The 16,894-nt window shown below is 36.9% G+C and overlaps 1 protein-coding gene across 16 annotated transcripts in view; it reads right to left on the minus strand.

Moving 5' to 3' along the window:
- CELF2 (CUGBP Elav-like family member 2) overlaps window positions 1-16,894 on the minus strand; it is a 1,000,575-nt gene that overhangs the window by 69,211 nt on the left and 914,470 nt on the right. For all 16 annotated transcript variants that reach the window (XM_078154853.1, XM_078154848.1, XM_078154841.1 and 13 more), the window contains 2 exons: window positions 7,632-7,711; window positions 3,080-3,238 (listed from right to left, as the gene is read on the minus strand). In XM_078154853.1, the coding sequence (XP_078010979.1) occupies window positions 3,080-3,238; window positions 7,632-7,711 (239 nt within the window). The remainder of the gene's footprint in view (window positions 1-3,079; window positions 3,239-7,631; window positions 7,712-16,894) is intronic.

Here is a 16,894-nt window from a genome sequence, read left to right on the forward strand (position 1 = left end):
GCAGTGGATTATAAATATGTCAGAATCTTTGCAAATAACATAATGTATCTGTGAGGAAGTCTCCAGTGATTCCTTGAGAGTTTTAACAAATGATAAATTTTCCTCTGCCCACACAGAAGAAGTAACAGACACATCATTAGGTATACAGTGATTATATATATATATGTGTGTGTGTGTATGTATGTGTATATATACACACACACACACACACATATATGTATGTGTATATATATAATATGTATGTATGTGTGTATATATATATATATATACACACATATATATGTGTGTGTGTGTGTGTGTGTGTGTGTATGTATGTGTTTCTGTCCATGTCATACCTAAACTACTGGTTGATTTGGCCAATCCAGTGCAAATATGGATGAACTTTAGTGATTTTAAAAAATTATTAAAATAAGTTGTTTGCTCCAATTATCAGTTTACCTAAAAATGGTGGATGTAATATAAACACAGTTTATGTGTCTTTGCATTTGTGAAGCCTAAACATATATGAAAGATCATTCTTGACTTTTAAGCTAAAAAAAAATAAAAACAGAAATAACCACATGCTCACTGAATTTACTAATTTTAAATTTATGATTCTGGTGTATTTGGTAGGCCATAAAATCAACTGATCACTTAAAAATATTTTCCAGGATTTTACTTAGAGCTCTGCAAAACATACTAAAGGGAGCTGTTGTCCCCTGGGTGAAGTTTGGGTCCTGACAGTTTCTTGAGACACAATTTTTAAGTTGGATATGTGTTAAGAACTGCCATATTTCAAAGTTCCAATAATATACACACACACCACTCTAATCTATAGAGATTTTTGATATGAAAAGGTCCTGAGAGATCACTGAAATCACTTCCCTCTCCATTTTTCAGATGAGGAAAACAAAGCCTGGGGAGGAAAAGTGATATGCTTAAGATCACAAAAATGTGTGTGTGTGTGTATATACTCTATCTACATATTAATGTCTATATGCTTTAGAGATATGGTCAAAACTAATTCTGTTATGAGTTGTTTGAGAATCTGTGTGACACTGATCGAGGTAACTGGAGGCACTCTGACACACCTCTTTGGAAGCCTGGTGAAGCCTATGAACCCCTTTTCAGAATGTTTGTTGCCTATCTGCATAACTGAAGGAAACACTAAAATTTTACTAAAGGTCAGTGAAAACAAAGATGTAATTTTTTTCCCATGTAAATTCATGGATCCATTGAAATCTACCAAAGGATGCCAGATTAAGAATCCTTACCTTAAAGGGAAGGAAACTTTAGAGAAACAGGATTTCAGGTATCTCCTCAATTGAATCCCAAACATTAATTATTTTTCTATACTGAGCAAGTATATTTAACTTATTTGGGCCTGAATTTCTTAATCTGTAGAAAAAGACAGACTGGATGATCTCCTTTCAAAGTTTAAATCCTGTTCTCTAATCTATTCTTGACATTTCTGCCGGTGCAATCTTGCTATCATACTCTTTCACTCAAAAATACTGGTAACTCTTCATTGTGTACATAATATCAAGGTCCTCTATAATTTGGATCTAACTTATCTTTCATGCTTTATCTTATGCCATTTATTTCAGTCAAAACGGGATACTCACTCATTTTATATTCCCACATTATTCCCTAGCCCTCATTCCCATCTCTGTTCTCTGTTGTTGCTCAGTTGTGTCCAACTCTCTGTGACCCCATTTGGGGTTTTCTTGGCAAAGATACTGGAGTGGTTTGCCATTTCTTTCTTCAGCTCGTTTTACAGATGAGGCAACTGAGCATCAGGATTAAATGACTTGCCCAAGGTCACACAGCTAGTATGTCTTGAGGCCAGATTTGAACCAGGAAGATGAGTCTTTCTGACTCCAAGTTAGGTGTTCTATCCACTGTGCCACCTGGCTGCCATTTCTCTACCCTTGTTCATGAGGCAGCTTCTCTAAAAAGCCTTCCCTACTTTCCAATCATAATCTCTTCCCTCCTCAAATTTCTAATGGCACTTTGAACTTCTTAACTGTGCTTATTCTATTCTATTCTAATTTGTATTAGAATATAAGCTTCTAGTGGGCAGAAAGTGGGTCTTATTCCATTTTACTATGCTTAATTTTAAACAAATGAAAGACAGGGCAGTCTAATAGAAAGGAAGATGGGGATTTAAATCCTACTTCTGACACTAGGTGTCTAACCTTGGGCAATTGACAATCTCTCTGAATCTCAGTTTCCTCATATTCAAAACAGTGGTTTTAATATTTGTAGTACCTATCTGACAAGGTTGTTGGAGGGAAACTTTCAGATAATGGAGCTTTTTGACATTTCCTTCTCCAACACATTTTACAGATTGAGGAATTGAGGCAAATGGGGTTAGCTGACTTGCTCGGGGTCACAGTAAGTGTTTGAGGCTAGATTCGAACTCATGAAGATGAGTCTTCCTGATTCCAGTCCCAGTACTCTCTCCACTCCACTACTCCACCTAGCTGCCCATTGATTTTTAACACAGCATTGGACAAAATCATGCCATCTTTGTAAGCAAGATGGAGACATCTGAGAGGGACTTTCTTTGCATCCCTGCCAAAAAGCAGGCACCTAATAAAAGCTTTGTTGACTTGACTCAATTGAAAAATAACTTTATACCCAGAAGAACTGTCTTACAAATGGAATGAGTATCTTCTTCATGAGGTAGTGAGCTTTTGGCTTTCAGTGAAATAAAGGTTCAAACCTAAGCTGGAGGGCTCATTTATTCTGGATGTTGTAGAAGGGATACCTGTAAATGAGGCAAGTTAGGCTACATACAGGGGTGGGGAACCTGCAGCTAAAATCTAAAGCCCGTTCAGATTGTAGGAAGCTCAGAGGCATTGCCTAGCCTGCATCGTATGTAAGTTGACTCTTGGGCCAATGATTTAAAATTGCTATGATACTCAATTTAACTGGGTGAACTTTAACAATCCATCGAGAACTGGATAATTGTTTTGGGTGCAAAATATAAACAAACCCCCCAAAGTTCTTGGAGTGGCCAAGAGGAGAAAAGTAATCTTAATGGTGGTGTGTAAATACTTGATATTTTGGGAGACTACGTTTCTGATGCACTTACCGCCAGGTACTGTGGAGTGAGTCCACCCAGGCCTGTCAGGTTCCCCCAAGTGGCAGTATTGAGCTGTTGCATCTGCTGTGCCAACTGCTGCTGAAGACGCCTTTGTTCTTTGTCCTTCTGGGTGTCAGCAAACTTCACCACAATAGGTGAAGAACAGCCCTGTGGTTGGACACATGGGAAAAGGAAGAGGAAGTTACACTACAGAGGGAATTGTCTTCTGCTCCTTGAGCAGATAGATCTGGGATCTCTGTAACCTGAGTTACAGTGGATGGGCTGGGCTGGAGTCTTCCTGAGTCCCCAACATTAACCTGAACTTAACAGAGCTCATGCCCAAGTTTCTTTCAGAACTGTGGAATTCCTTTTCTCTGTCTATTGAACACTTACTCTCACACTCTCACACTCTCTCTCTCTCTCTCTCTCTCTCTCTCTCTCTCTCTCTCTCTCTCTCTCTCTCTCTCTCTCTCTCTCTCTCTCTCTCTCCTCTCTCCCTCCCTCCCTTCCTCTTTCCTCCCTCCCTCCCTCCCTTTTCAGCCTTTTTCCGGACTCTCACAGAGACAACAGATCTTATCAGTGTTCTTTAGTTGAGCTTCCTGACTCATGTGTCTTACAAATGGACTCATCTTTTCGTATGTTTCTATACCACAGTGCTTGGCATATAGTAGGTGCTTAATAAATGTTGATTGATTATCAAATGTTTGATTCCCACATATCAGCCAAGGACAAATAAGGAATGAAATTGTAACAAGAATGCAAAAGTCATGCATTTAATTAATTCTTAGCTCCCCATTTATTTGTGTGTGTGTTTTAGAATTAAAAGCATTTTATTATAAGTACATCAAAGTAGCAACATGTTGACAGGCTGGTCACTGAAGATCAGGCCATTTTTATGTTTTTAGGGCCATGAATTTTTAAGCACTAGGATCCTGACAATTGCCAGATCCAGAGAGCAGTGGCAAGAGGATGTGGTTTTCATTTTAGGGATGTGGAAATGGAGGAAAGAATGAGTGAGAGAGCAGCAACATGAAATTTCTCTTTTTATACAGAATAGCTTGCTTATGGCCATAAGACCTTTCCTCCCCTTACCATATCATATCCACCCTAACTGCCATCACCAAAGCTGAAACACAAAAAAGATAGACTCTGTCAACTGCATTTCATGCAGTAGGAGAGACAATAGATTTTCCCCTTCTTCTTTTCTAAGCACATCCCACCATTCTAGGAATTTCTCCAGTAGAGTTCCATTTCTCTACTTTTAGAAAGGGAATAGGAATATTAAGTTAGAGATTAGCCTAACATAATTTTACATTTGACAAAAGTATTGAGTAAAATACAGCAATACCATCTCATGCTTGAGATATTTTGTTCCTTCTCAATGATCTTTTAAAAAATTAGCAATTTGGCAAATAGTCAGCAGAGCTACACTCTTCCATTTCTCCTGATTTTGGTTAGCCTGCACATGCTCATCACAATAAAATATTTTATTTTTTGCTTAAAGTAAAAGGGAGAAATTCCATCTAAATCATTAAGTAAAGAAATTTTTTGGTAACAGATCTCTCTCTCAAAATTTTTAAAAATGAGGTTTTCCCTTTTCCTATAGGATAATTCTCTTTCTTCCTCAGAAAGTAAACTTGCATTCTTTTCAGATCACCTTGGGTGGATACTGGTTTACAGCTTGTTGTTATAGTTAGCATACTTGGTGTACTCATTTTTCTTTCGAAGAATAGTATAGAATTTGAAGAAAATGTAAGAAAAATGAGGTGGCTCTTGCAATGCTCTGCTTCTAGCAAATCATCACTCAGCCCAGGAATCCTGAATCACAGTTAAGAATGCTGAATGTCAGTGAATTACATAAAAACAAAATCGCCACCATTTTTTAATCTATAACTCACTTTTTGTCATCTCCTCCATATTTCACCACTTTATCACTTTCAAAACATTCTGAACATGGAAATTATACAGCAAAGTGGTTTTGTATGGGGATAGGGATGTTATTGCTGTGTCAGATTCGTTCCATAACAAATTGTACCATCTCCTTCTAATGGCAAGTGTGTTGTTTTCCTTTTTTAAATGTTAAAAACTGACATATAAGCAAAAAATCAGACCAGAGACTGTGGCTTTTTAAAATGACTTGCTTAAACAAAGAGAGGGCACAAGGGGAAGGGGAGGGAGAGAGGAAGAACACATAATACAGAAATTAATTATTTCCAAGGACTCATTCTTGTTAAGCATTAACGTCCTCATCATTGTGAGTTCAGATCTCGCTTTGAAAATGCATCTTAGTCAATGATGTGTGACAAAGTACTGAAAATAATGGAATTTTAAAAAATAACTTTGGTTTGCCTAACTGAAACCTGATTTCATAATCCTTAACTTTCGATTTTTGGAACTGAAAAAAATAAGTTGTTTAAAGTTCCCTATAAGGTTGAATATTAGCTATCAAAATTCAAACTTACTTGATGTGGTAGATATTACTCACAAAGGGCTATGAATTACTTCTGAACGTCACTATAAACAATGCATGTTCCCCACCCCCATTCCTTCCCTACAGCCCATTTATTCTTTTTGCCGTGAAAGTATACTATTTCCTTAGTCTTGCTGGTTCCCTATCTCACCTTTTATAGGATCTTGATTGTCTTTATTTACAGGGAGCCTCAGAAAGCTCACTTGTTCTCATTCTCTACAGCCTACCACTTTCTGCACTAATTAAAAGTGGATGTAGTAAGGGGAGGGGCTTTTTTTTAACCATCCTATGAGGAAGAGAGTTCTTTTTTCAATGGAAAAATTCTCCAAGATGGGGCCAATTTGAGTGAAAGCATCATCTTACCTTTTTTTTTTAAACACATGGAAAATAATACATGTAAAGACATTTTCATCAACAACACTTCTTTTTTGTCCAAAGTAAAATCTAGCAGAAAATAAGACTGGCCTACATTTCCTTACAAAAATATGTATTGAAAAAGACTGAAACTATATCCTATTAGAGATGTGTACATATGTGACTACCTTGGGCACACTCAGATTCCAAGATATTTCAAATGCTGCTATTCATTATTTCCTATCATGGCTGACTCTCTTATAAGACTGCCTTTAGGAAGGGGAGGGGGATGTCTTTAAAAATGCATTGCACTGAAAGGAAAACACATAGATTATATAAGATATGGTAGGAATTTCAAAGTTAAATGGAATGTTTGAAAAAGACAATAATAGCTTTTGCAATGCTAATGTTGTTACTCAGAAAAGTACAGGAGACAGTTAGTGACAACATCATGCACACTTCTTTTCCAATTTTCCACCCACCTTTTCACTCACTATAAAACTGCCCGAAAGATGTGACGGCATGATGATCACTTGGTTCCCAGCATGCTTTGGGAGACCCAGCATTGCAAGAACAAACAAAACCCCCAACCCCCTCCCTCATACCTCCCAACCAACCTTCTCAGAACAAAAGAAAATGAACCCCAAACAGATCAATTAACTGGTTTTTTTTCCCACATGGAGGAAACTAAAAAGGTCTTCATTTTAAAAATATATATTGAAAAATAAACATAGCTGCACAGAACACCACAATGCCACCTCTGAAAAGATCGCCCATACACAAAGATACAGTAAACATAATACAGTAGAACATGCACTCTCAAGATTCTATTTGACAATACAGAATAAGTAAAGGCATATCACTCTTGGGATGCTTTTGTGCAAAACTCTGAAAGGCCACGACCCAAATCATAGACTAAAAGTGCATAGCCCTTTGTCAATACTTGGTGGGATTAAAAACAAAAACAAAAACAAAAACCAACCACACCAGTAAATTTCTTTTTTTTCCTTAAAGCCATTGTCTCTCATTAAGGGAGTAAAATTTAATTCTTTGCACTGTTCATCACTGAAAAGTCAGTTGTTGAAAGGTAGCAGGGGGGATGTTAAAGAATGCTTGTGCAAGCCTTTATCATTTTCTGGTAAGAAGACAAATCCAACCTTTCAGTGGCATGTGGTAGAATTAGCATTTTAATGAGATACGTAAAGTAGAAGAAATGTTCATTTTTTCCCCCAAATTCGATGCTTAAGGATTTGTGCACAAGTTAATTCTGCTTAACCGGAGGAATTAAATATCTTTTGATCCTACGTAAGATATCATGGGATTTTAATATAGGGCAAACCAATTTTGGGTTTCATTTTTTATTTCCTACAAACCCTTCAAGGATCAATTGGGTCTTTTTGGTAAAGAATGGCACTCCATTGGTTAAATCAGATATTGTTTCACACGTGAGACTTATGCCACTGAAACAAAAAGCCCAAATATTTATTAGAATTGGAAGCAAATGGAAGCCTCTTATTAAATACATTTCAACTCATTAAAGAAAAAAAAATCAGAGAGAAAGAGAGAGAGAGAGGGAGAGAGAGAGAGAGAGAGAGAGAGAGAGAGAGAGAGAGAGAGAGAGTTGGTGAAAGTTGAAATCTGTGATTGTCATGTGAAAGATCCACACAGGAGAGTATTGCTTTACCATTCCCAATCATTTGCACAAAGAAAACAAAGAAAGGGCAGATGATACAGTACCTCCATGGTCTGAGACTGATGCATGGCTTTGATTGCATTCTGTGCCATTGCCCTTGTAGAAAATGTGACAAACGCACAGCCTGTGGGAAACAAGGGGACAGGGAGCAGGAAAGACAAAAAACAACAAGACAAAAGGGTTGGACGCTTGTTAAACCAACACAGTCTACGAGAACTGCCACAAGACGACACTGTTCTCAGTAGTACATAAAAATAAACAACTTCTCGGTTTTGTTTTAGGCTGATTTTATTTCTTACTCGCAGTGCTGACTTGCTAATCTGACCGAAGCAGGAAGATTTATTTATTTATTAGTTTATTTTTACGTGGGAGGAGCTGGATCCTTTTTAGCCACCGGGTTTGAAAGGAGCAAGGTTTAGTTTGCATTTTCTAAGAGGAAAAGTTGTTATTTTACATTTCCTCCCCGGCAGATCATCTTTTCACTCAGGGCACCCGCATACCAGGGCTTTGCATTTCAAATTTTATTGTTGCTTCTCAAGCAACAACAAATAAAATTCTCACACCAAGGGCAAATTAGCAAACAAAGTTTGAAGAGCTTCAAATGCCAGGGGTAAATTTCTCTGCCAGATCAGAGGAATTAAAAATAAAAATAAAAATATTGTCATATATATGTATAATGAGGCTATTTAAGCATAAGCAGGAAGAAGACCTCTGTATAAAATGTTTAGTAACTAACCGTTTCTCCTAGGAATAACTGGCATTATTACTGTGAGAATATTCAACAGCGTGAAATGTTAAAATTCATAAGGACTTTTTGGAAGGAAATCTTTGTGACTTTCAAAATTTGCGATCCTATGAAATGCATCAGAGCTCTGACCTGAGAAATAACATATGCTCTAGATATGCCTTGAACTTGTGTCTGTTGCAGACTATTTCTCCCCTTGCTCTGCTGTAGGACAGCCCAAGTCTCTAGTGCCTGAGCTATTCCCTTTATTGCTACTTGTAACAGCATTGGCCACCACGCAGGTCAACATTCCCCCTGCACGGCTCATTGCCCTTTTAACTAATAAAAACACTGCCTTCTGAAATTTACATTTTATTCATCATGCACCCTTGGGCTTCTCAGAGAAAAAGACTGTGAAATTAATGCAGATTCAGGCTGATTTTGTAATAATACCACAGCACACTAAAAGCTTAGCTAAAGCAACACAGACTTAATTCATTTATGATCTCTAATGACTTTAAAAGTACATTGATTTTAAGCTTCTTTAGCCTTGCACAGTTTGAACTTAGGTATCAGAGAATAATTTAGTGTTCCACTCAATTTCCTCAAAACATTATTATTATTACTACTTAAAAGATTTCCAAATGAGGCAGAGCTAAACACAGAGAGGGCTGAAGCATATTGTCATTTCAGAGCTAATGCATGAAAGCTAAATTCTGGCATCAACAAATACAATATTGTTGCCCCTGTGGCCAATGAGCAAAATAAAGCATTCAACACCCCAACCACCAGCACAGTGTTTGGTTTATGCAAATCAATTTGTAAGGCATCAAACAAGACTTCTTCTTTTTTTTCCTTTTGCTTTGTGTGTACCTGGTGAGATTATCAAGTCAATACTGTATTATCATTTTAATCAAACAACAGTAAGATAAAGCAATACCTGCCCATCACCGCAAAGTCATGAAAAGTCAATGCATTTTTTTGGTATCCTGCTGTACTGTCATTTTTAATATGAGTAACCCCATTATACAAGAGGAAACTCATTTTAGGTATCTATATATATACATATGCATATATAGATAGATATTGATAAGGGATAGGAAAACATCAGTCTCTTTCTATATATTCATCTCACTGTTAAGCTTGTCTTGTAAAGCTTGAATTAAATTTGCCTTATTGATAGCTCTAGTGTTTGTGGTTTCCTATATTTCTCAGACACCATAACAATTGATGAGGTTTACTATTTATACATAGTGTATGGAGTTACATTGGTTGCAGTTGGTGTTATCGAGATACATATTCATCAGTAAAAGTAAGTTACAAGTTTTCTGTAAGACATTCTAGCTAACGTGTATAATGTGGGAAATAAGAGAATGTGGTATTTCTGCTAGATTCCATATTAAAGCTGTGCACTAAAATTAAGAGGACTGAATTTATCATCACTCTCAAAGTAATCTCTCTTCAAAAATGTTCTGCTTGTTACTAATGGTAGAAACCAAGGAAAAACACTAGGAGGCTTTTATTCTTCCATTTCTTATCTTGTGACTTCACTGGAGGGAAAACAGAACAATCTAACGGAGACATACTAGAAATCATAGAGTGCCTTTGAATAATACTGCTTTTTTTTAATTGTCAAGAAAATTGTTTCATTCACTTCATTTGCTCTTATTATCCAGAAGCATGTGCTATACTGACAGCTGTCAAAGGGAGGTTAAGAATGTATTTTTTAAAAAAGCATGTAAGATGTCAACAAAAATCAATAAGGCACAGTTTATGCATTTACCACAATTCCAAACCAGCTCAACTGCTTTAAGTAACTTAGGGAGAAAGATGTTGCAATTTAGCAGATCTCAGTAGAAAAGTATTTGCCACAGAATGATAAAATTGTGCTTCTCCAAACTCAAATCAGGGCCCCCTTCTCTATGAAACTTGCAATTAAAAGCTCAGCTGATGTCTTTAATTATAAAATCCTCACCCCAGCCCCCCAACCTCTAAAGTAACCTGACAAATCCAATACCTTTTTAACCTTTTAAAATTAGTATTATTATTGGCAGTGGTGGGATGACAGAGAGATGGTTTCCTCTGGGCTGTCTGTCAAGTACTGTATACTGTGCTCTGTGTTCAGTTACTTAGGAAGAAAAATTACTGTGTCATTTATGAAGTGGGACCTCATGTTGAACAATTTCTATGCCATTCTCAAGGATTAAGTTAACTCCAGAACCAAACATTTCTTAGTTCTGTGGCTTGTTAACCTCTGTAATTTCTCTGCAACAGGAGGTCATCAGAGTAAGATGGCTGGATTTTCTTTTCACCCTTAAAAAAATAGAGAGACCCAACAATGAAAAAAAACAACAACAAGGTGAGTAGACACGAGATCTCAAGGATTTCTTCGGCATGGGGTCACAAAAGCTCCTTGCTCTATAGTGTCGGCTGATGACTCTTTTCCCCCCCGAAGACACTCCCCCAATGGGCTTCAGCAAAAGTTATGCCAAGTTTATCACCACCCTGTACAAAATCAGCTCTGGGAAAGGCAGAATCCAACTTGATGTAACGCAGCGGTAGCTCTGATTCTATTAGGTAAATCTTTAGTTCTTAAGAAGGAACTAGATTGGGGGTGGGGAAGTTAAGGGCCCAAATAATGACGCAGTATTTAGGGGGCTAAGGGTAGCAAAACAGCAAGGGCATGCATACCTGCAAATATTCAAATATATAATTGCAAGAATGAATTTGTAAAAGTGGTCAGCCCATAATTTACTTGGCAATTATTTATTGTCTCTACTTTTCAAGATGTCAGAGATCACTAATAGGAATGAAAGGAAGTGAATTTCACTTATTTCAGCAAGGTTGCCTTCTTACCCGCTAGAATAGATAAATGATTGACTGGGGAAAGGTTTCTCAAAGTAATTTCTTCCTACAGACAGGATCTGAGGAAAATACGTAGCCCTGTTACAGAGAAGATTTTGGAACACACTTATTACACTTGTCATTTCAACTGAAAGGATATCTTAACTCGGGTGTTTTGCCTTTTCTCTGGGCTGTAAGAAAATTTTTTAGAAAACTAGATGAATTCCTGCTCCTGACTAAAACAATTAAAAATGCATACACTTTAAAGGCATGGTGAGGGTGCACAAAGGCTGTGGTCTTTCAGCTTTTATATGAAAAGAGTGGGAGCAGCATGATTAGTTCGTACTGGAAGAACAATGCTTAAAAATGGTGGGTCCAGTGGGAAGTATATTTCCACCCGTGAAAGACTTTCTGTTTATGTATTTCTACTTAGCTAAAGGTCTAGATTTGACAGACTACTCTCACTATATCTTTATCAGAGGCCAGGTGTTGTGAGGTTAATGTCAAGTGTAAGACAAATTTTTAAATTCTTCACTTAAAAAGTAGAGGCACATCACCAGTGGTGTGAAGTTTAAGATTTTAATGGACGTGTACAAGATTCTAAGAGATCTAAGAATGGATGTAGGCTCTGGACCCAATTCAAAGGCTGGGCAAAAGTATAATACTATGTAGTATGGAGCTTAGATTTAATTTTGATGATCATTAAAGACTTAAAAATTCAGTTTATCCTCTACATTATTATTCTATGTAGGTTTTCAAATATCTGGGCATTTGGGCAAGGGGAAAACATAGAATGGAAACAACCCCATTCCCTCTCTATTTAAAAAAAAAAAGGAAAGAAATCTTAAAAGTCATAATTAAGTCAGATACCCCCAGGGAAAAGAAGGGAAAGTGTTGGCTAGTCCCAGATTTGATGAAAATGGTGGTAGTTAAATTTCTAATGCCTTTGGTACTGCAATTATGGATCACCCTCACATGTCAGATTCTACCTAAATAAGCATCTCAAATGACTGCTGGGTTCTAGAGTTGACCAAGTTCTGGATGGTACCTGTGTAACTAAAATGTTGTGGAGTCAGCTGCTGAAATGCACGAGATCTTATTGATTATGCCAAAATGGATAATTTTCAACAGAGCCAGTAATTTTCAGTAGAACCTGGATATGGGATAAAGGGGAGAAATGCCAATTTGGTCATCCTAGGAAATGAATCAGCTAATGTTATTGAATACATGTGTTAGCTTTCCAAACTTTTGAGTCTCAAACCAGAATTCTGAATGTAACTTCAAGATGAAATGCTAAGAATGGATGGGTGTGTGACATTTAACATATTCTCTTAACAAAGGCAGGCATGTATGTATGTATATATATGTATATATAGCATATACAACTCTGTATATCTACACATAAATTTGGAGCTGGAAGGGACCTTTGAGGTCATCTCAAGTCCAACCCACTCATTTTACAGATGAGTAAATTGAGGCCCAGAGACCTTAAATAACTTGTTCAAATTCACACACGTAGTACATAAGAGAAGCAGGATTTGCATCTCAGTCCTATAACTACAGTACTCTTTACATCTTAACACACTGCTCCTACCCCTTCATATCAGTCATCAAGAGACTGAGAGTTCCCTCTGCTACACAGGGATCTGAAGAATTCTTCAGAAACTTGGTTTTTTATAATGTACCGGCACTCCAAACAGTCCCTGTACTATATTTCCTAATAAGTTAAAATAGTAAAAGAAGGTTTTTGCAATAATAACGGGGGTAAATGTATGTTTTAATGGCTTGGAAATGCATTTGTTGGAGCAAATTAGATAAAAATCCTGATGAAGCTAAATTATTATGATGAGTTTTTGATAGTATCCAATCTGCTTATTGTTCTATCTCAGTATTGGCTGTTCTCTTCATCATTAGATTTCTTAGTAAAAAATAAGGGCTTTTGCTTCATATCTTCCAGACAGTATATATGTATATATATACACTATAACACTTTTTTCAGACTATAAGCTCCCTGTGGCTAAGAATTATATTTAAGATGCAATTTTATTAAACAAGTTCCTCATATAATACTCAGTGGATGATGACAACAAGAATGAATATATGACAAAAGTAAAAATTAAAATAATCATACAAAAACTTCTTAAATGAGTCTAATAGGATTTGTATCAGGAAGGGCACTTAGTGATCTTACTGCTTTTATGACCTTGGGCAAGTTACTTCATCTCCCTGCCCTTAGTTTCTTCATCTATAAAATGAAGATGTGGGACTAGATGACCCTCTGAGGTCCTCTTCCAACTCTAGACCTATTTTTGTCCAACCCTCTGATTTTACAGATGAGGAAGCAGCTGCTCAGAGAAGTTGAGAAATTTGCGCCCCAGGTCACAAAGGTAGTATAAATAGCACACCCTGAACCTAGGTTCTCCAAATCCTGTGCTCTCTCCATGATAGTACACTGAAAGCTATGAAAGCTGGAATTTCCAACTTTGGAATGTTTTTGGTTGTGGATTTTTTTTTAACAGTCATGACTGACATACTAGGTTCTAATACTATGGAAACAACCATGGCACAGGAAAGATCTGGGCATGAGGAGCTGTAGTAGGACCTTCTTCACTGACTTCCCATTAATAACGATGCTGCTGCTCCACTGTTGAAATCACTTATTAGAAGAGGGTGGGGGGGGCCACAGAGATAGTTTTGGTCTCAGGAAGATCTGAATTCAAACCCTTTCTCTGTTATATTGTGGCCCACACTCTATATGTGAGTCACTTAGTCTTTTCAGTGCCCCAGACAACTCTCGAAGAGACTGTAAGATTTTGATGAACTGCCCATCTGTGTTGGTAGACAGAGTTTCATCACTAGGTGTTCCTTATACCAATGAAATCATGAGTCTGGATGCATATGCTCCCCCCACCCTCTACATATACTTAAATGGGGCTGTTGGGTCAAAGGGATTTTTAGGCCAAAACTTTTAAACATTACTTTTTCCTGGGGATCTCCTTGCTGATTCCAGAGGAGCTACTAAGCAGCAATTACTGGTGATAATTTCAGCTGAATACTAATATAGAAAAGGGGTGTAGAAGTAAATGAGAGGGTAAGAAGCACATACGGCTTCTTTTCTTGTCATGGTAATCAGAAAAAAAAAAAAGGAAAAAAATAATCAGATCGCTAAACCAACCTTTTTGCCATAGTCAAATGAATGAGTTTAAATTTTTTTTCCACTAAATAATTAGCTCCCTAGTGCAGACATATAGACTATATTTCAAGTAAACCCAGGTTTTATTTTATTTTACTTCATTTTTTTAAAAAAATGTTCTTTTTAAAATAGCTGAGCCAGCATTGAAACATTGGAAACAGAAATGCTGAAAGCCTTTAGTCTGCAGTGCCACTAATGGGAGATGCTTTATTAAAATTTGATTGAAAATTATAATTCTTTAATAAAAGCAAAATGGAGGCATCAAAAATTGTTATTTTAGCAAATATACTTATTCAAGAACAGTCTCCTATATTAAAAAAAAAGTCTGGGTTCCACAAATTGGAGGGGGGAAAGCAGACCACTGTCTGCCTTTACATTTCAGAACAAATGATTATAAATGAGCTTTTTAAATCAATTTATAGCTATTGGGAATTAGCATCAGCTCATCAAAGATGACTATTCTTTTAAAAAGGGGGTAGGAAGGTGCTCTACAATTTTGGACTGCTTTACCTGTAAAATATGGATCACTGAACTCATTCAATTGTATTTCAGAAATGGACTGCTTTTGTTGTCAAGTACTGGTTCATCAACTAAATGGCTGATAAAATTAAGCAAATTATCTTATTAAGCACCATGTCCTCTTTACTAGGAGAGTCTAGGTTGCTCTAAAACCTCCTCTGAAAAGAGAATTACTGATAATAAAAGGTGCTCTAAATACAACATGTTCCAATGTTATGGCATACTATTCCTTATAGTTCTCACTTAACAGTAGGATGAGAAATGGGAGGCACAGAAATTTTCACAAAATTGGCCAGGTCAATCACAGAATGTACAAACTCCATATTTAGGGTCTCACTATTAAACCACATATGATGCTATATATATAGTACTTTAATGATATGTATTTATTACTTTTATTATGTACATATGTAGTTTTTTTGTATGCTTTCATTTTTTTAATTCACAGATCCTCCCCATATCTTATGAATAGGGAAAAGTAGTAATATTTGTACTTTGCAGATAGGGAAAACTGAGTCATAGAAAGCTTTAGTGATACGCTCCATTTCACACACAGTCAGTGGTTGAATATGGGTCTCGTATCCCAACCACTTCAACTTCTATTAAGACTACCACTACGGCTGTCTCCGGTACCACAGAAAGTGGTAAATAACAATGGCATCTAAGAGTGGCAGAGAAAAGCAGTGGACAGCGGTGGACCTGCTTAATAGGCAGCGATGCCATTTCAAGTTTCTTTCCTGCATGCTACATCCTTTTTGAATTTTCAATCATACTATCTTTCACCAACTTTCTACTTTGTTCAACGGGATCTACATATACCCTTCTTTAGTGGAATGGGATCAGCTGTGACTAGAAGAATGTATCATTTCGATGCTCTAAAGCTTGTCCAAATGGTTGGCTCTAAGACAGCATAGAGTAGGTGTTACAGTGTCCCATTACTTATCTTTGGCAAGGGATCTTTTGATTCTATCTGATTCTTGCACAGCTGCCAGACACAATCTGGCCTTAGATTGGAAGCTCAAAGGCCAGGGATCACTCTTAATTCTATGTTCCATACTGCTTGTAGACAACGGCTTTTCAGAGAATGTTAAGTGACAAAAAGAATCTCAATTGTAAGAGAATGCATAAACTGTGATTTCTGTGCCTCCTGTTCTCCCTTTAAAAAAATATCACCTTCAGAAATAATACAGGCAATATCAAAGCTTGGCTGTTCTACCACCTGTCTTTTTTTTTTTTTTTGTGGTGTGTCTTTCCATTTTGGAGCTATGTAGGTGGATGTAAGTGGGAAGATTTTATACTTTGTATTTTGGATTGTGGTAGCTGGCTTGCAATACTTTACTGTCAGAAGAACAGACTACTCTGTCCCACGTGGCTTGAAACACAATTAGAGCTGGTAAGTAAGATGAATTGAAAAGAGCCTCTGGTCACTGATGGCTTACCCTTGTCTATCACTATGTGACATGGAGGGGTCCCATACCCAAAAGGGTAGAGAATAAGAAGAAATCAGTAACTGGGAAAGTGCACTTGTACTTTTCCTACATATTGAATGGAGACCTCACACTAATGGTGGAGAAAGTATTTTTCATCTCTGTAAAAATAGTTTCATGTCCATCTCCCTAAATCTCCCTAAAGCTAATCATTTTCTAAGTTACATTATCATTACTTTGTATACAGTTCTCATTCTCCTAATTACTAGACTGTAAGCTCCTGGAGGGCAGAGACTGTTCTTTTTATTTTATCTTGGTATACTGAACTCCCTAGTGCATACTTAACAGGTACTTAATACTTGTTGATTATGAGTACCCAACGTTGAGTTGGAAAACAGAAAGCCTAGTGTTGAAAATGTTTTCTGCTGCCACTCCTAACCTTTTCTCAATTTTATGAATGGGTTAGGAAAGGAGAGGAGAAGGATAATTGGGGAGAGAACAGTATTTTACTCTATTCTGAATAGTTTCTTGTAAAAGTAGTGTCAAGCTTAGTTTCATAAATGTTCTGGCACAAGGCCTTAGATCCTACAATCCCAGATA

This window comes from Phascolarctos cinereus, unplaced genomic scaffold, assembly GCF_003287225.1.
Source record: "Phascolarctos cinereus isolate Bilbo 61053 unplaced genomic scaffold, phaCin_HiC Scaffold_1;HRSCAF=81, whole genome shotgun sequence".
Classification (NCBI taxonomy): Eukaryota; Metazoa; Chordata; class Mammalia; order Diprotodontia; family Phascolarctidae; genus Phascolarctos; species Phascolarctos cinereus.